The 27,790-nt window shown below is 44.2% G+C and overlaps 2 protein-coding genes across 2 annotated transcripts in view; one reads left to right on the forward strand and one right to left on the reverse strand.

Annotated features, from left to right (window-relative positions):
* Positions 1 to 18,117, reverse strand: part of LOC109422805 (E3 ubiquitin-protein ligase HECW2-like) — a 123,447-nt gene extending 105,330 nt beyond the window's left edge. The window contains exons 1-4 of the mRNA XM_062845512.1: positions 17,358 to 18,117; positions 17,020 to 17,300; positions 14,768 to 16,962; positions 14,536 to 14,702 (exon numbers count right to left, since the gene is read on the reverse strand). Coding sequence (XP_062701496.1) covers positions 14,536 to 14,702; positions 14,768 to 16,962; positions 17,020 to 17,300; positions 17,358 to 17,401 — 2,687 coding nt within the window. The 5' untranslated portion in view covers positions 17,402 to 18,117. The remainder of the gene's footprint in view (positions 1 to 14,535; positions 14,703 to 14,767; positions 16,963 to 17,019; positions 17,301 to 17,357) is intronic.
* Positions 18,118 to 18,967: 850 nt separating this feature from the next.
* On the forward strand, positions 18,968 to 20,584 carry LOC134289587 (uncharacterized). The gene has a single exon (XM_062855610.1). The coding sequence runs from the start codon at positions 18,968 to 18,970 to the stop codon at positions 20,582 to 20,584; it is 1,617 nt and encodes a 538-aa protein (XP_062711594.1).
* The last annotated feature ends 7,206 nt before the right edge of the window (positions 20,585 to 27,790 follow it).

Genomic DNA, 27,790 nt, shown 5'->3' on the forward strand with positions numbered 1-27,790 from the left:
CAGATTATGCACTAATAAGGAATCCCGGATTAACTGACGACGATGGATCGAGTGATGTGCGTAGTTCGAGTATCAGGGACACTCTCGAGTCCCTTCGAATCTCGCAGAGGGTTACGGCAAGGTGATGGTCTTTCGTGCTTGCTGTTCAACATTGCTTTGGAGGGTGTAATAAGGAGAGCGGGGATAAACACGAGTGGGAAGATTTTCACGAAGTCCGTTCAGCTGCTTAGTTTCACTGATGATATTGATATTAGAGCTCGTGAATTTGAGACGATGGCGGAAACGTACGTCCGACTAAAGAGTGAAGCCAGGCGAATTGGAATAGTCATTATTTGAAGACAAAGTACATACATGATGGCAAAGGGCTCCAGGGAGGAATCACCGCGCCCGCCACCCCGAATTTGTATCGACGATGATGAAATCGAGGTGGTTGAAGAATACGTGTACTTGGGCTCACTAGTGACCGCCGACAACGACACCAGCAGAGAAATTCAGAGGCACATTGTGGCAGGAAATCGTGCTTACTTAGGATTCCGCAGAACTCTACGATCGAATAAACGAAGTAAACTATCTACAAAACGTTGATTAGACCGGTCGTCCTCTATAGGCACGAAACATGGACCCTACGTGCAGAGGACCAACACGCCCTTGGAGTTTTCGAACGGAAGGTATTGCGTACCATCTACGGCGGAGTGCAGATGCGAGACGGGACTTGGAGAAGGCGAATGAATTACGAGCTGCATCAACTGCTGAGAGAACCAGCCATCGTCCACACCGCGAACATCGGGAGGCTACGGTGGATGGATCACGTCATCAGGACTGCAGATGTCATCCGCAAAACAGACAAATTGGTCGAATTTCGTGAAGATCGTACCCCGGCTGTTGAACCCGGCTCGTCGCAAAGCACCTTTCAGGGCGATGTTGAACAGCAGGCATGAGAGCCCATTACCTTGTTGCAGTCTCCGGCAAGATTCGAATGAACTAGACAGATCACCCGAAACCCTTACGCAGTTGTTTACACCGTCCATCGTCGCTTTAATTAGGTCAGTGAGTTTCCCGGAAAAGCCGTTCTCGTCGTTAAATTTCGTTCTATCCACTACTTACGTCACTTATTGGCTCGTAGAATGCAATGTACACAGAGTGATCTTTTAGATTTGTTGTATGTTCCAGGAAGCATAAACAAATATTTGTACCAAATTTAAAATATTTCAATACTGATAAACTGGATAGGTACAGAAAGAATAACATGATGCTTTATCAATTCAATTATCTTCTCCGCCTCCACACGCAATTTGTTCTCGAACCCATTATCACATCGGTACGAAATTGCATTATCTCCACCGGAAATATGATTTTTTTTAATCCGGTTAACATCTTCACCCAGGAAACTGCTGTGCTGTGGTGCAGATAGCTTCTAGAACAAACCAAATCTTTATCGTAAACCTTCCAAGTGTCACCAACGGGCATCTCCTCAAGACAGTCAGTGGGTACTGTTTCAACCGAAGCATGCAAAATTCTTACTATATGTCTGGTTCCCGCCGCCAGCTAGCCAGCCAGCGCCCAACGAACCATAATAATAACAGCAAACAAACTCGAATAAAAACAATTAAAATATTAATTTGCAATTTTCCCGATGCTGTGCTGGATCATCAGCAGCTCTAGCTTGCTGATCTGGTAGCACTTGTTGTGTGCGGTGAATATGCGGCGGATTGATGCAAGAAGGCGTTGATGGTGACAGAGGCAGCGCCGCATGATGAGGGTGGTGACGTGATATCGGATTACTGTATCTACATTCCGTTCGTTTCCTTTCGTTCGAGCGAGCCCCCGCTCGCTCTCATCATCGTTTATCGCTTCCTTTGCCTTCAGTGTCCTTGTTGATTGTTGTATGTACTGTAATGTGGTTAGTGGCGTATGGAGGGCTCATCAAAATTTTCGAAGTTCCTTTTTTGAAAGCCAGCTTCATTCATCTACAAGGTAGCTTTTTCAGCGCGCACCGTTTATACTCTAGTAAAATTTGTAATTTTAAATTTCCACACATTATTTCGTTCTAAGTCGAAATCTACAATGTCAATGGTTGTGCCCATCATTGTAATTCTATCCACCATGTGGACAAGCGTTCCAATTGAAACTGGCCTCAGAAACCTTGAATCAGTTAAATGATGATCCCAAGAAAAACATGCAGCAAATTAGATATCAGTTTACTAATGTGATCCCTTCTTAGCCTAGCTACGCTTACGCTTCCTAAGATGTGATGAGTACGGAAAGAATCAAAACAGTAGCCGAGAAATACTTGGAATGGAATGAAGCCCAGAACAGTAGCGACGAACGGACACCGACAACTGCTTATGATGACAAAGACGTTGCGGCGACAACGTTGACGACAACGTTGACTTGAAGACGATGGGAAATCTGGAACGGAAGGAAGAACTCCATGGTTGGCAGAAGCTTCTTATCTCCAATGCTCCGTGTGTAGCATTCCTTTCCCTGTAGGTATCGGCTTCCGAGGAGCGCAGCGCAGTTTATGATGATTTCTTGTTTACGATGCGATACGAAGTGTTTACTCACAAACCGGAGAGATTTCACACGGGTGTCAAGTGCGGCGTCGTCGATGGTGGATTTAATCGCTTGAACTTCGGAGGCGGCGTTGCTTGTGGGATGAGTTTTGAAGTGGGATGTTTTCTGATGTGATGAGAAGTGAAAATGGGGGCCGCTGATCCAGAAGACTTATTCAATGTCCTACTTTTGTAAACATGCTTCAGGAAGTGCACGTGCCAGAACGAAAATTTGAAAAATTAATGCCGCTTCCCTACTTGATTAATGATAGTTCGTAAATATCAATTAAGACTTCTATGGCATGGTATCCAGTCTAGAGGTGGTACTCGGAAAGCGTAATTTATGTCATTAAAAAGGCAATTAGAGGCTGTAGTTCACAAGATGTGCTCAGCATTTTTAAATTAGTTTCCCAAGATATGAACGATGTCCCTTCGCCTCCTACAAAATGAGTAATCCAAACATTCAACAAAATAATGACTGCCCTCCGTGGTTTAACTATATCTTTAGATATTCAGACGTATCAATTAATCGGAACTATCGTCATTACACAGGGAACCTCTGCTGCTGCCTGGTAAGTTGGGATGCAAATAGCGTGATTCAACGCTCGTCGACATGAGCGCAATGATTAAACGTTCGCTTTATGATGTTCATCTCTCGCCGAACGAACCCGCGAACCCATCGATCGGTTTAGGGATCGTTTGCACGCCATCGCTCGTGATAGCTTGATGCCGTCCAACACCTTCTCGGTAGCACCCTATTTCGCCGTTATAGACGCGAGACGCGATTGCACTTTACGTCGCATAGCCAGGGAATGTGCATTTGTTGTGGCTGACCGTGTGAGGCGACGGACGAGGTGAGATAATTTTGTCAGATGTGAGAGACGCCGCTGCTGGCTGACCGGCTGCCGTACGGAATTATTAATTAGGTTGGGACACGCACCGGCTACACCGCACCGGTGCAGTGTGGTAGCGGCTTTTAAAGACGAATTCATCGAAACGTAGGGAGCTGCAGTTCAAACCAGAACTAGCGGCACGGTAGTAAATTTCCCAGCCTACGCAAAAATAGTGAACTGATTGCACTGGAAGTGGCTGACATCTCCTGCATGCATTGCTCAATTAATAGCGATTATAGGGCAATTTTTGATGTCAAGCTGTTCGCATATGAGGAGGTTCCGGCTAATCGAGATTTTGAAGGATTCGAGGAGATTGAACAACATTTCCATTTAAGGTCCTCACAAAAGCGCGAATTCATAGACTTAAAATAGTGTTCAGCAATAACAAGGTGACAAGGTGCCAGCCTATCCCACACTTCACCACTTGTCAAGCGAAGGTAAATTTTCGCCAGATAAGGGTGACGTATATACTTAGCTAGTAGTAAAGATCGACATTGCTAAGCGTTTTTGTATGGAAATACAAACAACCGTAACGCTTGGACATACCTATCCTCCCTTTAGGAAGTTACGTGATTTGTGGACGAGGTCTTGCGAGTTTTGGGCGAGTACTACAGTTCAACGTTCGTTTTTACGCTCGCCCCGCCCATTGTATCTTTCCAGCTTTTGCCACCTTCCGGATGATAGGTTCGCCGTACAGAGCAGCAAGCTTGTGGTTTATTCTTCGCCTCCACACACCGTTCTCCTGCATACCACCAAAGATATAGTCTTAAGCACCAGACGCTCGAACTCTTCGAGTGCTTGCATGTACTTTTCACGCATAGTTCAGGTTTCGTGCCCGTTGAGAACCACTGGTCTAATCAGCGACTTGTACATGGTACATTAAATGATAAATAGTCGACCACCAACGTTTTTGTCATCCTTTTTGTTCCTTGTAAACGAGCGGCGACCGGCCAAGGAAACGCCACCAGGAAGTAGCATTTATCAGTGTTTCAGCGCGTATGCTATTGTTGCACCGCAATAGTTCTGCTGCTTAATAGTAATCCCAAGTAACACACTTGTCACAAAAGAGCGGAACAAAAACCTGCTGCTGTAACTTTTATGTGACAAGTGCGTTACTTGGGAAGGATTGACAATTCAGAGGTCCGATGTTTGATCCCAGATGCAAACTTTTTTGTACATACATATATTGAAATTCAAATTTGTGTGTTACTGTGCGACAACATAGACTCCGTCCACAGACAAACAGACGTAACACTCTTAAACATGGCTTGGCACGTGCATTTAAAGATCAATTAAAATTTCATTTAATTTCCACTATCCTTCCACCAGAGGCGCTAGTGTTCGATCGTTTGCAGTGTACACTTTGCTGAATCATGCAATCGACAGTATCTCGAGCGGTTCTTCGAACAGGTGCCTGTGTGCTCAAGGAAAATATACCGGGCAAAAGTTTTTGATGAATTTCCTCTAAAAGTTACGTCTGTTTGTCTGTGCTTCGTTGCTTAGCGCACTTGAGCGGAGAGCGAAACAAAACGGTGAAACATTTCATTTTTCTTAAAAATGCAAGCCTTTCATGCAACTAATTGTTGAATCATCAGATTGCTCTGGACTTCCTGAAGAACTTTGCCCAAGACGATCCTCTCTATCTGCTCTGGATCCCAAGATAGAGAAGTTTGAAGCTCTACTTGACAACTAGCGTCACCTAGCATCGATCTGCTTTGGATCCCGAGATAGCGGAGTTTGAAACTTTACATGACAACTAGTGCAACCTAGCGGCGAAATCACCAACTAATTGTTGAATCACAAGATTGTTCTTGGCTTCCTGAAGAATTTGCCGTAAACGACCCTCTTCTATCTGCTCTGGATCGCCAGCTAGAGAAGTTTGAAACTTTACTTGACAACTAACACCACCTAGCGGTGAAATCACCAACTAAATGTTGGATCACCAGATACGTTTTTACTTCCTGAAAAACTCTGACGAAGACGGCACTTTTCTATCTTATCTGGATCGCCAGCTAGAGAAGTTTGAAACTTTACTTGACAACTAGCGTCACCTAGCGGTGAAACTACAAACGAAATGATAAGTCATTAGATAGCTTTTGACTTCCTGATGAACTTTGCCGAAGACGATACTTTTCGATCTGCTCTGAATCCCGAGATAGCGGAGTTTCAAACTTTACTTGACATCTAGTGCCACCTAGTGGCGAAATCACCAACTAATTGTTACATCATAAGATTGTTCTTGACTTCCTGAAGAACTTTGCCGAAGACGACTCTCTTCTATCTGCTCTGGATTGCGAGCTAAAGAAGTTTAAAATTTTACTTAACAACTAGCGCCACCAACTAAATATTGAATCACCAGATGGGTTTTACTTCCCGAAAAACTCTGACGAAGACGGCACTTTTCTATCTGATCTGGATCACGAGCTAGAGAAGTTTGAAACATTACTTGACAACTAGCATCACCTAGCAGCGAAATTACAAACTAAATGTTAAGTCATAAGATAGTTCTTGACTTCCTGAAGAACTTAGCCGAAGACGATACTTTTCTATTTGCTCTGGAAATCACCAACTAAATGTTGAATCACCAGATAGGTTTTTACTTCCTGAAAAACTCTGACGAAGACGGCACTTTTCTATCTGATCTGGATTGCGAGCTAGAGAAGTTTGAAACTTTACTTGACAACTAGCACCACCTAGCGGCGGAATCACAAACTTATAGTTGAATCACTAGACTTCTAGAAGAACTTTGTCGAAGACCAGCTAGAGAAGTTTGAAATTTTACTTGACAAAGAGCGCCATCTAGCGGCGAAATCACCAACTTAATGTTGAATCACAAGATTGTTCTTGACTTCCTGGAGAACTTTGTCGAAGACGACCCTCTTCTATCTGCTATGGATCCCGAAAAAAAGAAGTTTGAAACTTGATTTGACAACTAGCACCACCTAGCGCCGAAATCACACACTAATTGGTTAACCACCAGATTGTTCTAGACCTACTGAACAACTTTGCCTAAGATAGCATTGTTCCAAATCAATTAGATCTTGAGATATCGCAAGCGATAACTTATGAGTGCTTCTACTGGCGAGTGAACAGTAGCAATTACTTCTACATAGCGCCTCTATCGGCCAAATTGCCAACTAATTGGATGTTAGTTCGCATTGTGTGGTAGATCTATTCTAGTACTACAACTTTGCCAAAGAAAGTATGGTGCTATCTTGTAATACTCCTGATATATTCGCTCACACCCCCAATTAGGCAAAATCGCATAAGCTCTGGGATTCCTACAACACGGATTCCTACTACACCTCCGAACTAACCGTGTAATAGGAGTCTAGACTGTATTGCGTTCGTCACTGGATAGCCCGTGGTCCAGCCAACAAATTTATCGAAGACACCACCTACTTAAATTATCACGTTATTGAGATACACACATATACGTTTGTGCTTTTGCATCCAGTTTCTTTGCACACTAGCGCCGCCTATCGGTTGAATTCCTACTTACTTGTTTCGTCACTGGATAGCCCGTGGCTCACCCAACAACTTTGTCGAATACATCACACAGTTAAATTATCACGTTATTTGAGATACACGCATATACGTTAATACTTTTGCATGCAGTTTGTATGCACACTAGCGCCACCCAGCGATGGATTTGCCAATGATTTAGTTCATCACTGGACAGCTGACCATGCCAACAACTTTGCCGAAGATACCAAGTTTTTATAAAGCAATATCGCAAGAATATTTACAATTCTAACTATCTCATTTTTATCAGGTACTTGCGTCTCCATCCAGTGACGGGTGGTGACGCCGCAGATGGCTGTTACCACCCCCTTCAACACGCAAAACGTGCAGTGATGCCAATTAAAGAAGTTAGAAATCATGGACATTTTACCATTGTTTCGAAATTTAATAACGTCCTTATCTTAAGTGCAATTAAAAAGTTGTCTTCTAACAAAATGTTCCCTAATATATGCACTAAATCTTCGTCGAGAACACCATTGGAGACCTAAATGCACAGGTTCAGCGCCCACCAGCTGACGAACGAAAACGACCCACGGCTCATTGATTTCGCCGCCTCTATGACCATGGCGGTACGTAGCATTTACTTACAGCACAGTCTACCTTATCGTTACAACTGTAGATCACCATATCAAACGGAATCGCAAATCGACGATCGACGTTCTGATTGACGGATGGCTCTTCTCTGACATTGTCGACGTCAGGACTTATCGTGCGCTAGTATCCACTTTGTCCACAACATACGATAACAATGCAACGGCCGCCTAAGAATAATTTGGAGCAACTGAAGCAACCGGAGGTCACCACCACACACGCACAGAATCTTGAGGCAGCGTTGCCGGACGAGGGCGAGCACAATAAACCTCCTTTGGGGGACGGATGGTGTACGATGAAAGCAGCCCTGAGCCCAAGAAGTACCGCCCAGAATAAGCGACATATGAACAAATGGAACTGCTGTGTCTTTCACAAGAAACACGGAAGTTCTAACAGAAGCTCACTGTATCCCTCAAAGACTTTATATTGCGAGCCGAAATATGCAGGAATAAAGACGGCTTACCGGACGGACGTAAGGTGGTCGAAAGGTGGAATCAGCACTACGACGAATACCTGAATGCTGTAGGGAGTGCAGACATGGAGGACGAAGGCAGCGGATGAAATGACTAGGTCAATGCAATGCAGCAGGCAGCAACAACAGGTCAACTCCCACACTGAGGGAATTTGAGGATGCTATCCAGCACCACAAGGGCTAATAAGGATAGCATTGGAGCAGATCTCACCAAGACGAGCTGCCGGCCTTGGTCTAGGAGACCGAACATCTACCGGAGCAGTGGAAGGAAGGGTTCATATACCCCATCTGCAAGAAAGGTAACCAGTTGGACTGTGAGAACTTTCGAGTGATCATAATTCTGAATGCCGCCCGTGTCGTCTTTCACCTGAAATGGATGAGTTTGAGGGAAGTTTTCAAGCCGGCTTCATCGATGGCCGCTCGACAACGGGCCAAATCTTCACCGTGTGGTAAAAAAAATCGTAAGGGTATCTGAGGGCGATCTGTATAGTTTGTTCGAACCTCGCCGGGGATGGACTCTCATGTCAGCTGTTCAATATCGCTCTGGAAAGTATTATACGACGAGCCGAGTTCAACAACCCTGGCACGTTTTTTCACAAAATCCAGCCAATTTGTATGGTTAATAGATGACATTGTAGTAGTTGTTGTTGTTGTTGGGGTTTGGTTTTTTTGGCTTGAGGGACTGTTGCCTCATATACGCCATCCCATTTTTTTGGAAACATTGTAGTGTACCTTATGGTTGTGTGCATAGGATATCTACTCACATGAAATACTATTCATGACAGTACCTAAATGTCTAGGTATGATTCATTATGTCTACCTAAGGTAGTATAAATACGGGTGGTCATTGGACCACAGAGCAGATACACGCTCAGAAAACCGTTCTGATAAACGTGAACAAACAAACGCAAATATGAGAACAAGCAAATATACACCGAGAACTGGAACTAGTTCCAGCTGTCAATATGGGCGTTCTAGAAGCCGTGACATCTAGTTCACGGTGTACATTTCTTATTGTTGTTATCGTTGCTATGCATAGTTCCCGTTTGTTCCCGTTGCCGTGACTGGGAGTGCACGTAAATCGGAACGGATTTTTTTGCGTGTACTGCACCAGCCTTGGACTGTCAACATCTTTAAAATCCTTCTTTTGAAGGATATAAAAGACATGAATATTACTGCTAGAACATTTGAATGGGTGACAGTGTACACCCGCCTGAAATGTGAAACAGCAAAGGTCGGACTGATGGTGACCGCGTCAGAAATGAAGTACCGTAATCCGGGGTCAAATTGATCGCTTTAAAACAACTTTTGCGGATAACATTAGTAGAATTCCAAATATTGCCAAAAGAATTTCTGTAAAATCAGTACCCAGTGAATCTCCATGGAATCACGTGACAGAATTTTGTTCAACAAATTTAAACTTAAAGTTACATAACTCCAAATATCATTAAATTGGAAATGCCACTTTGGGGCGAAATTGATCAGTATACAATTAAGCATCGGTTAGAAAGGAAAATTGCCCTGTCCGCTTAATTTTGCCCTTCTAAAACCTAATAACGTGTTTAAAATCTTACAACTAGTGAATTTATTACTTTAAATGCAAAATTAAATTTTGAAAGTTCCCCTTAAACGCCTACAGGTAGGCAATTTCATTTGAAATACGTGATTTCTGTCACAAAAAGTGTCGATTTCAACATAAAATGAACTTTTTTTTTACTATTTCATGTTCTTATTAGCTACATAACTTTCCAACCAAGGCTCCACAAAAATGTTAAAACAGAGAATTTACGGGAAGCCCTATTAGCAACCGATTGTTTAGTAGCCATGATTTCAGCTAAATGAGTAATACATTGCAAATTCTTAAAAAAAATAAGGCTAAACTAACTTTTTTCTAAAAACATAAAATTCTACACTCATCTCTAGATATCTACGAACTAGATAACATAAAAAGTTTAAGGTCATTACGACGCTTAAGAGTTCCTAGTATGGAATTACAATGTAGTACCCGAATGATCAATTTCACCCCGCTGATCAATTTGGCCCCGGTTTACGGTATATGGCAGATAGAACCGCAAAGGCTTGTCTAAGGCAAGCCTAGACAGCAGTGTTACGATAGGCAGGGACACTTCAGAGGTAATGAAAGATTTCGTCTGCCTCGGAACCAAATTAACGGGTAGACACTGTACCATTTTCCAGGCCGAAACGTCAAAACGAGCAATCTCAACAAATAGAAAGTACCTACCGTAACCCGGGGTAACATTGATCAGAATTTTCGATCTTTCTTGAATAATTCTCTTGTAAAAGCAAACGTTATTTGTTTTATATTTCTAAAACAAGTACTGGCCCTCTGAGTATATGTTACCCTACTCGAAAAAGTATTGTGAAACTTTAAAACATGCTTAAATGAACTTTTTATTCTAATTTTTCATTTTGCAGATTTGGGGTAACATTGATCACCTAAGTGAACAGTGTTCGTTTGTGTTGAAAATACCCTTACTTACTAAATTCGGGGTCGCTGATTTCGAATAAGTTGTCCAAAATCTTACCAGTTATGTATTTTTTAGGTTATTTTAGGATTAAAATCCTCCAAACCGCGAATAACGCCTAAAGGTAGGCAATGGCTTAAGGAATTGATAGCCTACTTTTACTAAATCGTAATAAACCGTATATTTTATTGAATAAAGAGCATTTTCATAAAAATTTAGTTTATTAAATCCAACTCTAGGATATCATATTGAAGTAATATAGTGATTTCGAACCTCGTATTGTATCTAGTATTCATGCCATGCATAAATGTTTAACAATGTATCTCATTGCGTTATGAAACACAGTTATGGAAAAATCAATTTATTTCAATGTTTATGAAATTAAATTTTTGTGAATTACATGTCATTTAATAGCTAAATAATAGCAGATTACGATATACCATTCGATTGCAGAAACTGATTCAATGTAAAATAGTTGTTTGAACATTTCATGAGGTAGGTCAAGCCGATCAATGTTACCCCGCTGATCAATGATACCCCGGATTACGGTACTTTATTCTTCTTATAGAAACCTATTCTTTAATTTCTTGAATTCTCGTCCTTTTGACCTTTTGTATTGGTAGGACAATCTTTGGCGGTGTGCAGGAGAACGGTGTGTGGCGGCGAAGAATGAATCACGAGCTTGCTGCACTTTACAGCGTACCTTGATTGCGTAAGGTCGAAAAAGCTAGAAAGTTAGGATGGATGTTCTGAGAATGCCAGACAAAAGTCCAGCAAAGCTGGTGTTCGTCAGAGTTCCGAATAAAATCGTCAACCTCATCCAGTGAAGGGTCTTGCATCATTTGGTCAGGTGTACCTATTTTGTGCAATATATTTTCTCTTTGATATAAGTTTCTACAGTATTTCCTTCAGAAAATTCTTCAAAGATACATTCTTAAACTCATCTGTTTCTTTTTCATTTTTCAAAAATTCCTTCAGAAACTCCCTTCTATTGGAAATTTGCAAAAAGTTTCCTTCAAGTTTTTCCCCAAATGTTGGATTTTTAACGATGCACTGGTTCACTTTCTTGACCGAAATTACAAAACTCGCGATTTTACTAAAACTGGATACTTTATTCGAAAAAGAACTATTTATTCCGACGAGCGATACATGGACCGATCACGTTAGTTGCATGCTGAGTTTTTTTAACGGACTTAATCCAAAAACATTACAAGGAATTATTCGGAAATATTCTCCATGGATTCTTTCACAAATTCATCTAGGCTTGTCTAGAGATTTCTCTGAAAATTTCTCATCAAAGAATAGAAAATCTTCCAGCGATTTTATCAGGAAATCCTTTGTGGATTATTTTAGCAGGGATTTTTTTTTCGAAAATTGTTCAAAACGGCTTACAAGAAAGTTTGTATAGTTTTTTCTTGAAAAATTTGTCTAAAAATTCCTCCAAAAATTTGACTAAGTAATCCTTCAGCAAACTTTTCATTGATTCCATAAGAGTTTCCTTCAGATATTCTTTCTTTTATTCGATCTGAGATGCATTCGGATTTTTTTTTCCCAGGGATTTCTTCAGCAATTTCTCCAGGAGTACTTTCAGATATAACTCCAGAGTTTCCTTTAGAGATTCCTCCTAAAATTCCAAAAATTTCTTCAGAAAACCTTCCAAATATTTCCTCGGTAAAATTCTTCCCGTGTTCCTTCTGAAATATTTCCTGCAATTCATTTGAAAAGTTTCCCACGTATTTCGGAGACTTCATTTGAAATTATATTTTTCCGTCTTGAGATTGCTTTAATAATTGCCAGAGAATTCCTAAACAATTCGTCATGCAGCTTTTTGAAATATATCTAGCATGTATTGCTCCAGAAATGTTATAGGTTCCTTTGAGAATTTCTTCAGAGATTCCTCCAGAAATTGCTACGAGGATTCTCTTAGAAAACCTTTTTTATTCTTAAAATAAAGTTAAAATTCATTTCGAAAAATCATCCACGGTTTCATTTCGAAATTACCCTAAAATTTCGTAAAATCTTTCAAAATAAAAAAAAAATCCTCCAGCGGTACCTCCAAAAACTCGTCCAGGGATTCTTTAGGAATTCTTCCAGTAACTCTCTTCAGATGTTCTTTTTAGAAATTTCACCTTAACGTTTCCGGAATTCCGAAATTGCATCAACGATGCCTAAAAAAAGATTCATTCCGAGATGTTTACAAGCACTCTTGAAAATTCATCCAGCGGTTTCTGCACAAATTCTTCCAGGAATTCGTTCGGGTAGTCCTTCACGAACATCTTCAGAGATTGTTGCAGAAATGCATTCAGAGAATTGATTCAGGAATTCCACCGGGTATTTCTGTATGCATTGTCTTAGTAATTCCTTTATAGATTCTTCCAAAGATATCTATTGTTTTTCCTCCCCTGTTGGGGAAATTAAGCCACTGCGATATATGTATAGTCTTAGGGTCTCATCTAATGATTTCAGGGCTTGTTTCAGGAATTCCTTTAAAATCATTCAGAAAGCTTACAGTTGGAACTGCTAACTTATACAAAAAGAGGGTGAACGAATTCCTTAAAGGGTTCTTCGATAAATATCTCAAGGGGCTCTGTTAGGGGGTTTCCGAGAAATTTTTACGCATTAATTTATTTTATTCCTAGAATTCTTTCAGGTATTCCTCCAAGAAATCTTTCAAGAAAACCTCTAGAGGAATTCGAAGAGGAAGAGATTTCTTCAGGAAATCCTTGAGAAATTCAATAAGAAATTCCAATTGAAATTTAATTGGAAATTCATCCAAAGATTTCTTTGGTTCCTCCTGAAACTGCACCAGACTCAGATTCAGAGACTGCTCAGTATTCCAACTATTATTTCAGAAATTTCAGCAAGAGTGTTCCTTGGAGACCATCTAAATAGTTCTATTAACTAATTCTTAGAGATTTGCAATGTGGTTTTTGAGGAGTTATCAGGCGGGGTTTAAATGACCGGTTTGGTGATCTAACGTCTATTGATTTGCATATGTTCACCCCAAAGCAGGTCACTTTTTTCCTATCGTGTTAATGTATGATTTAGAAATTCATGGCATCAAAAACTGGCAATGCCGGGGCCCCGTGGCGCAAGTGGTCACACGTTTGCTTCATAAGCAGATGATCATGGGTTCGATCCCGTCCCCGGCACGTTTGTCAGCTGCTCTACCCCCCTAATAGCAGCTGACACTGACCCTCTTCTGAGCCCATAGCTCAAACGAACCCGGATACTGGAACACTTGAACATCGGCGAACGGCAACTCATAATGGACCCCCAATCGGACTGGAAAAAGGAACAACCAACAGTCATACATTAACATGCTCGTGGCCATCACCTCTACCATGGACAGGGTAGAAAAGAAACAGCAGTGCAAAGGCAATCAGTTTGATATAGTAGAATTAGAATAGAATACATTTAGGCGCTGTACAAAGTGCAGCTGCCAATTGAAATCGCTCACGCAGTGCCCTAATGCACAAAAGAGCTGTAAATTAGGTTAAGTGGTTGAAGAATAATAAAAAAAAACTGGCAACCACGTACCAAAGCGAACCTGTGCTGTTGTAACGCTTATCGGACATCCACTCAAATCAACATAACTCTCATACTGAATCCGTGCCCACGGCGAGCCATAAATTAAAAGATTATTATCCAATATACTCTGAGGATACAAAAACCAAAAAAAATACGTAGCTTTAGGTAAGGGCTCCGCTTGAACCTGAGGAAAAATATGCCTAACCCACATGCACTCTTTTTTTTTTGGTACATCACAAACCATCCCAGTTGGATTGATATAATTCGATTCAAATATCCTACTTGTCGAGTCGCACAGCAGTGTATTTGGGTGTGTCTACTTAACCATGGTCGATCAAGCTCATAAGGTTCACTGAACACCCAACCAAGCGTGATGCCACCATCACAATCGCCAAACCCTATTAATTACCGATGCGACGCACCAAGTCGCCTAAACCAAGTTCCTTTCGAAAATTCGTTCATATTCATAAGAACAATCCACTCACCTGAGCAGGATCGTCAGCTGTAGATCGTGGCTGAGTCGATCCAAGGCCGCCGTTCCTTCCACCCGGATGGAGTTGATTTTATCGCGAAGATTTCGCGAGCAGGCTGCCGCACCGTGCCGTTCGCGCAGGATTTCCAAGATGTTCGGTTGCCGCAGGAATGCCACTACCTGTTCGTATTAGACGATCAAATTAAGAATGTTGAACAACAGAAACAGTGCACCCCGGTTCGTACCTTATCATTGTAAGCGACTGGAATCTCCGGTGATCCGATGCTCAGTCGGGGCAGGGCCGGAGGTCGAGGCGGTGGGATAGGCGCGATGTCCACCGGAGCCACCGCAGCGGCAGCGACCAACTGCTCGGGTCTGTGGCGAGCCCGCGGACAGTCGGTAGGCACTCGCGGATCCATGAAAGACGTTCGCCGGTTGGCATGATCGATGAAGAACTGTTTGCCGCTCTGGTCCATCTTGGTTTCCCACCCGGTCGGTAGATCTTTATCTGGCGAAGCGAAGCAGTTGACTAGCGCTACCAGATCACGATTGTGCTGATAGCGTGCGAAGCAAGTTGGGTCCCGCCGTACCCGTGAAACCATGTGCTTTAGTGCAGAATTGCGGTTGTAGATCTGTATGGCATCCGTGTTGGTATGTAGCATGGAGTAGAAATCCGGACGGCAGATCATCAGCAACGCTGGGTGAGCTGCACGATCGAATTGAAGGTTTTCGATTTGAGCAGCGTTGATGGCAACTGCAATGGCTGATGCTCCTTGACGTGGATTAATTGGTTCAAATCCAAATCTTGGAGGACTTCGGCTTCCACCGTCCCGCCGATCGTAGATAGTTCTTCTGATGGATTGATAACGGCGATCAAGCTGTTGGCGATGCTGTTCCGGACCATTGATGCCGGCGTGAGCTCCAGGTCTTTGCCAGGAAGTAGTCCGCGTGGCATGATCAATGTAGAATATTCTACCGTGGCTATCCATTCTAGCTTCCCATGCCGGTGGGAGAGGTTCTTCGGGCTCTGCCAAGGCTCCTCGAGCGCGCTCCGGAATGGACGGAAGTCTTGTGCTAGTCAAATGCCTTACCGGCGAATCGGTTTCAATCTCATCTTCACGTCCTTCGCCCACTCGTAGTTGATCGACTCGGTTCCCAGTAACAGCGACTAGCTCATTGTATCGCATTTCAGGAGACATGACCGTCTCTGGTGAAAATACGTTGCGTGGCCTCAAATCAGGTGGACCAAAGTTATCAGATAGGACACGAAGACGTCGGGCGTGATGCGTTGGCGTCGGAGGGCATATGAGATCGTTCCGAGAGCAGCCCACTCTTGTCAATGGGCGAGGTTGTGGCCGGATGGGTTTTGGATGCATAATGACCGGAGATGATCGATCTGGTGAATGCTCCAAAGGAGATCCTGAACGAGTGGACGATCCGGATGGGGGACTTCTTGCGCAAGGCGATAAGCTCTGGATGGGAAATATGACATGAGTTGCTCGGATTGGTTCCCCAACAATTAAATCACTAGTTAAAAGTGGACCGTTTACGGTATGTTTGTTTCTGCCGTTCGACAGGGTTCTTGTCAACGGTCTATGGGGCTTAATGTTTTGTTCAGCACCAAGTTCGATCGTAGTAGATTCATTAGAGCAAGACGGTTGTTGATCCATATCTGGAAAGCTGTAGTCAGCTCTGCAAGTCTTTCTCAACAGGGGCTTTATGCTACTGGCACTGGGTTCAGCTACTTCGGCTACAGTTTCTATATCTGGATTTGCATTCCTGTCTAGTCTTCCTAATCTCAATGGCGTGTTATCCGATAAGCTCCCATCAGTTTCGGGTGTCGCCAAGGGAGCACCCTCGTTTATACCTTCCAAAGGCTGCTTTATCACACGAGCTACTTTTTCATGTCGCAACTGCTTTGGGTTCTGATCGAAGAACTCCCCGGGGGCAAACTCCACAGCAGACGTGGAAGCTTCAGCAATGCTTTGCTCATCAGTGTCAATGATATCAAAGGAAAATTCTTCCGATCCTTGTTGTAACTGCTGCTTTCGCTGATGCTTTGGAGGCCAAGACCGTTCCAATGGACGATGCACCTGAATAGTAGGGCTAGTTGCTTGCTTCTGCACTGGAATTCCTTCAACAGCTTGAACATCTCCGGAGGCAGTTGTCCAAATTTGGAGATACTCTTGTGAGGGCGATGACTTAAGTGAGCCATTTGGCCGAACCTTCTTTTTCGTGCCATTGGCAACGGGCTCTTCAAGCGATGTCGAAGCCACTTTAGCCTTACGACGAACCCCAGAGCATGGGGCTGAAGAGCTCGATGATCCACATGAATCACCATGATGTCCACTATTCGAAGTTGGGGTAGTTGCCGCACAGCACACCGGCGAAGGCTTGACCGAAGATTCGGTCGATCGATAAGGCGATGTACCATCACCATCTGGAAGAAAAATTGGAAAATTCATCTCATGCCACGTGTTGAAAAACACTATCTTACCTATGTAACGTAGACTAGTTGTGTCATTATTTTTACCCTCTGCATGCTGAAATTCTGCCTGAGATTCTTGTTGGGCAAGAGTTTCGAAAATCTTCAGATCCAAGCATTCTTCATATGGTGTTGGTGGGAGATTATCTTGATTTTTTAATTCAGGTGGCTCATCCTCTTCATCATCAGTGGTTTTTAAAGCGATAGATAGCCTTGCATTTATGTCAGGTTCCGAACTACCAACTGCTCCTTCAAGTTCTTCCTCTGCTTCATTTGTTGTCTCTTCCGAGTTTCTGCAAAAAATAAAAACCATCAAGAACAATATTCTACATGCTTTACCATGAACATACGTTAATGAATTCGAGGCAGAGACGGCATCTGCCACTGATTCCATTTCAAAGATGTCCAATCTTTTCACTGCTCTAGCTCAGGCAAAGCATTCACTTGTGATCTGATCTCCTCCGTTCAGCTATACCATATCGGTGGCGACAGTCTGTCTAGCCACCATTAAATTTGGGCACGGCATTTTATCCGGCTTAACAACTCACTCGACGAACTGAACACCGTGAAAAATCAATTGTTCCGCATTGTCCCTAATTCACTTATAATCGATAATAACTGCAATCCAGCTCATTTTCTTATCAATCGAAACCCCAGTTCATGCCATTTATCTCGATAAAGCTTTGAACCATCTTGTCCCATTATGTTTCTCCATGAACTTTGTAATACTGGCCCCAACATTTATTTCACCGGAATATTTCCATGTCATTCACTGCACCATCATAAAACATCACTATCCATAATTGATTCACGGTAATCACACCGTTTTGAACTACATTTTCCCCGAAAAGTTTTCTTCAAACAGATTGCAAACAATGAAATTATCCCAACTAGAATTCTAATGGGAACGACCGAACGAGAAAAATCGTTTTTGACAACGCAATTGTCAAATTGTGACACTCGCTGCGAACGACACGCACACCAACCCGTGGAAGCGCTTGCACGCACACCATTCGGCAGGGACCGCGTGGTGCACGGATGTAAACATAAACAAACCGGCGTGAACAACGTGCGAATGCTGGCAGAGACGCCGAAAACAGCTGATGGTCGTTGTTTTGTTGACCCGTTTCGTGAGAGTTTTTGTTTTATGGTGAGAGAGAGATTGGAAATGAGCAGTGTTTCTCTCCATGCTGTGTCTTTGGGCGGTGCAGATTTGACAGCATGGTTCGTGTTTTGAATAGCGGGCCAGTGAGGCTATCTGTGGAGCAAATTTAAACTAACTAATAACGTGAATAACGTAAATGAGCATGAACATAGGCCTATGACCACACCATACCATAGTTGCTGCATCGTGATTGAGCGGAACTGATGTACGTCATACTTTAGCAAAATATATCATCAATATCTCACTCACTGTTTAAGCGATGGATTTTGAACCCAGAGCATTTCAAGTTGTTGTTTGTTGATAAATCAAATCGAACCTTTCGATGGTACGCTTCAATAACTGACATTTCTGGAGCAGTTAGAGGTTTTATACTGTATAAAAAATAAACTATTGGGGAATAATTACGGAAGTTCTCAGCGACAAATTTAGTGCTCGCAGCTAAAGAAGTCAATGCAAGGCAAGTAAGATAGCAGATGTCGATCGGCTCTCGGCTAAACGTTAAAGATGGATAGGGGACCTTAGGCCCACCCTACTGTTTCCGAAACCCAAAAAACCGTTACAAAAACCGAAAATGAAAGATTACGAACTGATTCAACGGCAAAGAGGTGAACACGCTTGTTGCCGACTCTGGCAGCACGGAAATTTCGAATACTGAATCGACCTTCGATACCCCCGATCGGACTCTAAGCGTACAAATTGACAGCGCTGACGCTGCTGACGCTGCTGACACCTCTTGCTTCGGTGCTCTGCAGATTTCGCGAACGGCCGGTAGCTGTTTGCGGGGATCTAAAGCAAATGTTCCACCAGTTCCGAATTCGCCAAGAAGATGTACACAGCCAACGGTTCCTCTACAGGGAACATCCAACGAAACCTGTCAGGACCTTTGTGATGGATGTCGGTACGTTTGGGGCTACTTGCTCTCCCTGTCAGGCCCAATACATTAAAAATCTTAATGCGAAAGAACACGAAGGAGAATTCCTGGAGGCAGCAAAAGCGATCGAAGAGAAGCACTATGTCGACGGTTACCTCGACAGCTTCGACACAGAAGAGGAAGCGGTCAAGGTCGCAGTTGAAGTGAAGGAAGTACACGCTCGTGGAGGTTTCTGTATCCGGAATTGGCACTCTAACTCGGACAACCTCCTGAAACGGGTCGGGGAACCCAAGGGAGTACAGCCGAAAGTCATCAGCATCGATTCGGAGTGCGAAATGGAACGAGTTTTGGGGCTTTTATGGCTGCCAGAAGAAGATGTAATTGCGTTTGCCAACAACCAGGAGCTGGACGGTATTGTACCAACGAAACGGAATATCTTGCGCTGTGTTATGAGCCTGTTTGACTCGCAGGGCATCCTGTCACACATCACGATCCAGGGACGAATGATCATCCAGGACACCTGGCGCACCCAAAAACAATGGGATGATGAGGTCGAGGAAACTATCCGTATGCGCTGGGTCCGATGGACAAAACTGTTCGAGAAGGTCGGCCAGATGAGATTTCACAGACCATACTTTCCTGGTTTTTCTGCTGCTGAGGTCGGTTCGGTAGAGCTGCACGTTTTCACGGATGCAAGCGAGGAGGCATATGCATGCGCAGCCTTCTTTCGGGCCACGATAATGGGAAAAGTGCATGTTACGCTAGTGATGGCCAAGGCGAAAGTTGCTCCATTGAAATCGCTATCGGTGCCACGTCTGGAGTTGATGGGCGCTCTGCTGGGAGCAAGGCTAGCCAAAGCGGTAAAGGAATACCATACGTTACCGATCAGTCGACGGCTTATGTGGACGGATTTGAAAACAACTTTAGCCTGGGTCCAATCACAACATCGTCGCTACCGACAATTTGTGGCGTTCCGTGTGGGAGAAATCCTAAACAAGACCGACGCTGCGGAATGGAGATACGTTCCCACACAGTTTAATCCAGCCGACGATGCCACCAAGTGGGGTAAGAGACCCAGCACAGATGTTACATCACGTTGGTTCCGCGGATCCGACTTTCTGTACCAGCCGGAAATAGAATGGCCGGAGCAAAAGTCAACACAGTCGTTGGAAACGAAGGAAGAATTGCGGCCCTGCATGGTGCACCGAGAGAATCCAGTTGACGTTATCTACCAAATCAGCAACTTCTCCAAGTGGGAACGGCTGTTAAGAACAGCTGCATACGTACATCGCTATATCGCAAACTGTTACCGCAAAAGTAAGAAGCAGAAGCTGGTCACGGGGTACTTGCTCCAAGAAGAGTTGCAGCAAGCAGAGAACAGCCTGTGGCGCTCAGTGCAGGCATCAACGTATCCGGATGAAGTAGCTGTGCTGAAACAAGCAAATAAGAACCCGAAGAAGCATATCGAAAAGAGTAGTCCAGTCTACAAGCTGTCGCCGTTCTTGGACGAGAATGGCGTGATGCGGTGGACAGTCGTATAGGTGCAGTTCCATACGTCACGTACGACTTCAAGTTTCCGGTGATTCTACCACGCCACCACCATCTCACCGAGTTGATCATCGACTGGTATCACCGCCGATACCTACACGCCAATCACGCGACAGTACTCAATGAAGCTCGTCAGCGGTTCCATATCTCGAGTCTCCGCACGGTAATACGGCAGGTTATTAAGAAGTGCCAGAACTGCAAGATTACCAAAGGAGTTCCAGTAACACCAAGAATGGCTCCCCTTCCGGAGTCACGTTTAGCGGCCATGGCGCGGCCGTTCTACTACGTCGGGCTCGACTACTTCGGGCCGATCCAGTTCCGGATTGGACGCAGCTGTGTTAAACGTTGGGTGGCATTATTTACGTGCCTAACCGTGAGAGCCGTACACCTGGAAGTCGTTCATTCACTCTCCACGGAGTCATGCAAGATGGCGGTTCGTCGGTTTGTAGCGCGTCGTGGGTCAACAATCGAAATCCACTCAGATAATGGTACAAACTTTCAAGGGGCTAGTCGAGAGTTGCGAGATCAGCTTAAAGCGATCGATCAACAACTGGCCGAAACGTTTACCAACTCGAACACAAAATGGAAATTTAACCCTCCGTCCGCACCACACTTTGGTGGCGTTTGGGAGCGACTTGTGAGGTCCGTGAAGGTGGCGCTTGGCTCATTGTGCAGCGATCGGAATCCTGACGTTGAGACCCTGCTGACGGTTATATCGGAAGCTGAATATATGGTTAACTCTAGAACGCTAACTTCCATTCCTCTGGTGAGCGCCAACCAAGATGCCCTGTCTCTAAACCACTTTATCTTGCTATGCTCTAGTGGAGTCGTCCAACCACCTACTAAGTTGGCCGAGCCAGCAAAGGCCACTCGCACGAACTGGAGCTTGGCCAGACAGCTCGTGGGTCACTTCTGGCGGCGATGGATTACCGAATACCTTCCGACGATTGCCATCAGAAGTAAATGGTTCAGTGAAGCAGATAGTCTCAAGGTGAACGATCTTGTCCTAATCGTTGATGAAGGTCTACGCAACGGATGGATGAGAGGTCGGGTAACAGCGGCAATTCCCGGAACTGATGGGCGAATTCGTCAAGCCATTGTCCATTGACAGCCATTGACAGCTGGGGGGTTGTTTCGGCGCCCGGTGACCAAGTTGGCAGTGCTCCAGGTGCAAGACGATAGTAACGCAGAGGTAACAGAGAGGTCACAGGTGCGCTACGGGTCGGAGGATGTTGCCGACTCTGGCAGCACGGAAATTTCGAATACTGAATCGACCTTCGATACCCCCCGATCGGACTCTATGCGTACAAATTGACAGCGACAAGGCGTAAGACCCGAAGCGTAACGAATGTCAGGATGACGGATAGAATAGGTAGATGTGAACTTGCAAGTCATGTGTGAAGCAGTAGTCGTTTTGATCCAAATGTATTACTTTGAATTAAAGTTGAATTCGTAGATTATATTTAGTTAATTTAACGAGATTGCTCAGTTTGTTGCACTGTAAGTTGTTTGTAGTCTGTTAAATACACAAAAATACCAAATTACCCTAGTATTGTTCCCGTACAGGTTACCGCGATCTGATTGTTTCGGATATTGCTAGGATTGTGTCTGCGTGTGATCTCTAAATTTCCTTTGTAAGTTTATGAGCATTTATTGGGGTCCAAAATTAAGGATAATGAATTATTACCCTATATAGGCATTAGCGTGGCTCAAAATACCACTTAGCAAAAATTTTGATGGGCCCCTTCTATATGATGCAACGAAGCTCTGGTCCAATTTTCAGCCAAATCCGTTAACATTTGGGCGGTGCTATTCATCTGTGAAGTTTGTATGGGAGAATTGATCAAAATACATGGAAAAACTGCATGTTATTTTCCAGGTGGTTTTAAAATATGTTCCCCAACTTCAACTCGTTTACAGAAAAATATGTTCTGATGAACCTGCTGAAAACCAGAAGTCAGTTGAAAGCGGTCCGGTAAAGTTATAACGGTTTTAACCTGCATATGTCTGATCTTGTTTCCTACGGGGCCTAATGGTTTCATTGTTTTAACCTGACCAAAGCCATATCTGTAACGAGTAGGCGGCCCAGAATGTTGATATTCAAACTGTCAGAACTGAATTTTCATATCATTTCTGTAATACAGACGGTGCTTCAATTCAGAATAAGTGTAAGCAATAATATCGTATAAAGTAAGTATTTTATTGAAATTCATCATTAGGAAACATAAGAATCTTTCGAATGCTTTCTAGGTATTGATCAACTCCAATTATGGAGTGCATAAGTTGTTTGAGAAGGAAGGAAGGAATGGTATCAATGGCAGTTTTTGCACTAAAATGCACGCGTCCAAGATGAAAAACATCTGCAGAAGAACGGTACCTTCAGCCAGCGTGTTCCGATGCCGCAATTAAAAAAATAAACTGATCCTGACTTGTGAATTATTTTTTAATAAACTTTTGTTTAATAAAGTAAGGTTATTTGAATTTTATATCTGTAACGTTGCTCTCTTAGTTCAACGGCGCTCTGACATGCAGAGCAAGCTCGATAATCTTGTCAATCACTTCAGCGACAGGTCTTATCATCAACGTCAGCAAGACCAAATCGTTGGATGTGATCACGGTCAACCCTTCCAGCTTTACGGTAGCTGGGCAATCAGTGGAGAATGTTGCAAGCTTCCAATATCTTGGTAGCCAAATGGCGGCCGATGGCGGCACCAAGATCGACATAGGTGCACGGATCAAGAAGGCGAGGGCTGCTTTTGCGAGTTTAAGAAATGTATGGAAAAACAACCAGATTAGTCAACGCACCAAAATCCGAATTTCAACTCGAACGTGAAATCTGTGCTGCTATACGCCAGTGAAACCTGGTGTGTATCAGCGGAGAACACTCAACGGCTGCAGGTCTTCATCAATTCGGCCCTCTGCACCAGGGTGCCCAGGACTGAATAGAGAAAAAGAAAGATATTGTTTTATGTAGTTATAGTTAGACACTTTGGCATCAACTGCCGCCTGAGAAGAAGGCCTTACCTTACCTTACCGGTCAGGCTAAGGCCGGGGTGGCCTCTGCTGTACATAGTAGCCGCCTCCATTCAACTCGGTCCATGGCTGTTTGTCTCCAGTTCCGCACTCTGCGTAGGGTCCGCAGATCGTCCTCCACTTGGTCGACCCACCTAGCTCGCTGCGCTCCACGTCTTCTTGTTCCGGTCGGATGACTCTCGAGAACCATTTTAGTCGGGTTGCTATCCGACAGCCTGATGACGTGACCCGCCCACCGTAGCCTCCCGATTTTCGCGGTATGGACGATGGTTGGTTCTCCCAGCAGCTGATGCAGCTCGTGGTTCATTCGCCTTCTCCAAGTCCCGTCTTCCATCTGCACTCCGCCGTAGATGGTACGCAACACCTTCCGTTCGAAAACTCCAAGGGCGCGTTGGTCCTCTGCACGTAGGGTCCATGTTTCGTGCCCATAGAGGACGACCGGTCTAATCAACGTTTTGTAGATGGTTAACTTCGTGTTACGGCGAACTTTATTCGATCGTAGAGTTCTGCGGAGTCCAAAGTAGGCACGATTTCCTGCCACAATGCGCCTCTGAATTTCTCTGCTGGTGTCGTTGTCGTCGGTCACCAGTGAGCCCAAGTACACGAATTCTTCAACCGCCTCGATTTCATCACCGTCGATATGAATTCGGGGTGGCGGGCGCGGTGATTCCTCCCTGGAGCCCTTTGCCATCATGTACTTTGTTTTCGACACATTAATGACTAATCCGATTCGCCTGGCTTCACTCTTTAGTCGGATGTACGTTTCCGCCATCGTCTCAAATTTACGAGCAATAATATCAATATCATCGGCGAAACCAAGCAGCTGAACGGACTTCGTGAAAATCGTCCCACTCGTGTTTATCCCCGCTCTTCTTATTACACCCTCCAAAGCAATGTTGAACAGCAAGCACGAAAGACCATCACCTTGCCGTAACCCTCTGCGAGATTCGAAGGGACTCGAGAGTGTCCCTGATACTCGAACTACGCACATCACTCGATCCATCGTCGCCTTGATCAACAGTATCAGTTTATCCGGGAATCCGTATTCGTGCATAATCTGCCATAGCTGTTCTCGATCGATTGTATCATACGCCGATTTGAAATCGATGAACAAGTGATGTGAGGGCACGTTGTATTCGCGGCATTTCTGCAACACCTGGCGGATGGCGAACATCTGGTCCGTTGTAGCGCGTTCACCCATAAATCAAGCCTGATATTGCCCCACGAACTCTCTTGCAATCGGTGATAGACGGCGGCATAAAATTTGAGAGAGTATCTTGTAGGCAGCGCTCAGTAGTGTGATCGCGCGGTAGTTCCCGCAATCCAACTTGTCGCCCTTTTTGTAGATGGGACACACGATACCTTCCATCCATTCCTCCGGTAATACTTCCTCCTCCCAAATCTTGGTAATGACCCAGTGCAGTGCTCTCACCAGTGCTTCTCCACCGTATTTTAGAAGCTCGCTTGGTAGTTGATCTGCTCCAGCGGCTTTGTTGTTTTTCAACCTTCCAACCTCTTCCTCAATCTCTTGAAGGTCAGGGGCCGGAAGTCTTTCGTCCTGTGCACATACTCCTAGATCTGTTACCACGCCACCTTCGGTACTTGCAACGTCGCCATTGAGGTGCTCATCGTAATGCTGCCGCCACCTCTCGACTACCTCACGCTCGCTCGTGAGAATATTCCCGTGATTATCTCGGCACATGTCGGCTTGTGGCACAAAGCCTCTGCGCGAGCGGTTCAGCTTCTCGTAGAACTTTCGTGTGTCCTTAGCGCGGTACAGCTCTTCCATCGCTTCGCGATCTCGTTCTTCCTGCTGGCGCTTCTTCATCCGGAAGACTGAGTTCTGCCTGTTCCGCACCTGTTTGTAACGTACCTCATTCGCTCTCGTACGGTGTTGCAGCATTCTCGCCCATGCTGCATTCTTCTCGTTTTTCAACTGTTCACATTCGAAGAAGGCCAGAGTTTATTGAATTGGAAATTGGAATTGGATTTGGAAATTGAACCCATGGCTCTCCACTTGCAAAGCATATGCGTTAGCCTCGGGTTGATGATGGTCTACTAAAAATTGTCATTAATTACGAAATTGCAAACTTTAGCCACAGCCCATCATTGAAATTCCATTACAGAACTCTTGTCATCATGAACCAAACTGGCTTATATTCATTCGCCTCAACATCGCCAACAAGCAAGGACTCATAATAATAATTGAATCTGCCATCGAAACGGTTGATCCAATGCATCGTACACACAGAGAAAGAGTCGATAGATGATGCATCAATCTCTCCCTGCCCTTCTAATTCGTTCCTCTTGACTCTATTGCCCCGATAGGTGCTGGATCGATAAATAATGTGCGCTTTACCCCACGGTTGACGCATCCGATGACGATGATGGGCAAGTGCGAAATAGCAAAGGGTATCTGCCAATCGAGCGCCTAATTGAAAATTTATTCGTTCTCACCGAGCAGCAACAGCACCTTTAAATGGTGCGAAATATCACCACATCACTACCTTTGGGACGGACGGAGATGAGCGACGACGCATAGATAGCGACGGAGGACCGTGAAGTGCGGTCATAGAAAACAAACATTCATTGACTGAAGGATTTCACTCGCTTGCATCGATTTTGCGAGATTGGACCTCGTCAACAAATCCACGACAAACTTCAACGTGAAATTTCAAGTGACCATCCGAATTTCACTATCCGCAAAAACTTTTTTACCGATATCGCGCTTTGAACTCGTTTTTATACATCAGAATGGCTATCACGGGAGTAGAATCTGCTCCATTCTATGGGTATATGTACGTACATGTTACTGCGAACAACCGACCCGCATCAGTATCACATCAACAGCTGGACTGGACAACCAGCATCCAGCGTTCCAAATTGGCTATCTTATGTCATATTTATCGTTCTGCCTCCTCGCTCGTCGATGACCACAGCGACGAGACGACATTAAGTGCGGTGGAGGACTTTTTTTTTCGCTCGGATGCAACTTAGAAATTCAGAAAGATGCTATAAATTATCCGGCTTTGGTTCATCTTGGCGAGGACGGCATACCTTTATGGGGAAAAAAGCGGTTGATGCTTCGGAAATTGGGTGTTGATATCTCGTGGTGGTGCGATGACGCTCGCGTTCGATGGTGAAGAAATGCGACCAACTGGTAATAAAAGTTGGCAGTTGTGATCTACTTGCTTTCTTGTTAACAGCGCGGCGTATATGGCGACCGTGTTAACCGTACGAGGCAGAAGGGTGATAACCATCATGTTTAACAAGCCATCTACGGAAGGATGGGTGCTAATTGATATTGGACACTGTTAAAGGTATAATCAATTTTATTTCTCTTGCGAGCAATTAGGAACTCGGTTCATTAGAAAAGGCGGGTATTCCGCAAGACCATGCTTAACGTTTCTAAATCCGATCGGTCCAAAACCTTTTTGCAACGAAAACTTACTTGGCTTCCTTGAACACAGAAAGAGTGTGTTCATGTCTGCCGCACGATATATATCCAATATCCACTAAATGATCATTTTTCCAAGAAAGCTCTGTAACCGTGTGTAGACTTCATTCAGTGTTGGGCTTGTAGGGTAGCTCTGAAGGTAAATAACCTAGGGGTAACCATAAAGATAAATTTCATTTATAATGTGCCTTTGTTAGTAAGATTTATTAGCATTAGCATTAAGCAAGTCGCCCAAATTCATAGGTGGTACAATCCTAGACCGCTGTTTCGAGAATTGCCTTCTTCCCCGCCGTTACCCCGCCCAGAGATTTGGGGCTACTAACTAACACGTAGACAAGATTGAAGCAATCCTCCAACGGTGGAGTGCTGTCCTTTCCACGTAGTTGCGACAGCTGGGGAAGAGAAAGTAAGATAAGTTGGACACTGAGAAAGGTGTGGCCTGGGTGTCACGAGAATCTGGGTGTTATAAATGAAAGGGTCAACGTTTAGGCCCAACAAGAAAAAACTCACCAAATCATACGAAATACAGTACCCTCGAGATGAAATTTTTGACTTCTAGTTGCATCTCCCGGACATCTAGCAACAATATCACCAAAAATTACACGGAAATCACTCGCAAATGAAGACAAATTTGGGCACCCTGAGGCAAACTCTCACAACAATCTAGAAATAACCTACTCAACACTACGTGATCCGCTAAATCGTTATT

The sequence above is a fragment of the Aedes albopictus genome, chromosome 1 (genome assembly GCF_035046485.1).
Source record: "Aedes albopictus strain Foshan chromosome 1, AalbF5, whole genome shotgun sequence".
Lineage (NCBI taxonomy): Eukaryota > Metazoa > Arthropoda > Insecta > Diptera > Culicidae > Aedes > Aedes albopictus.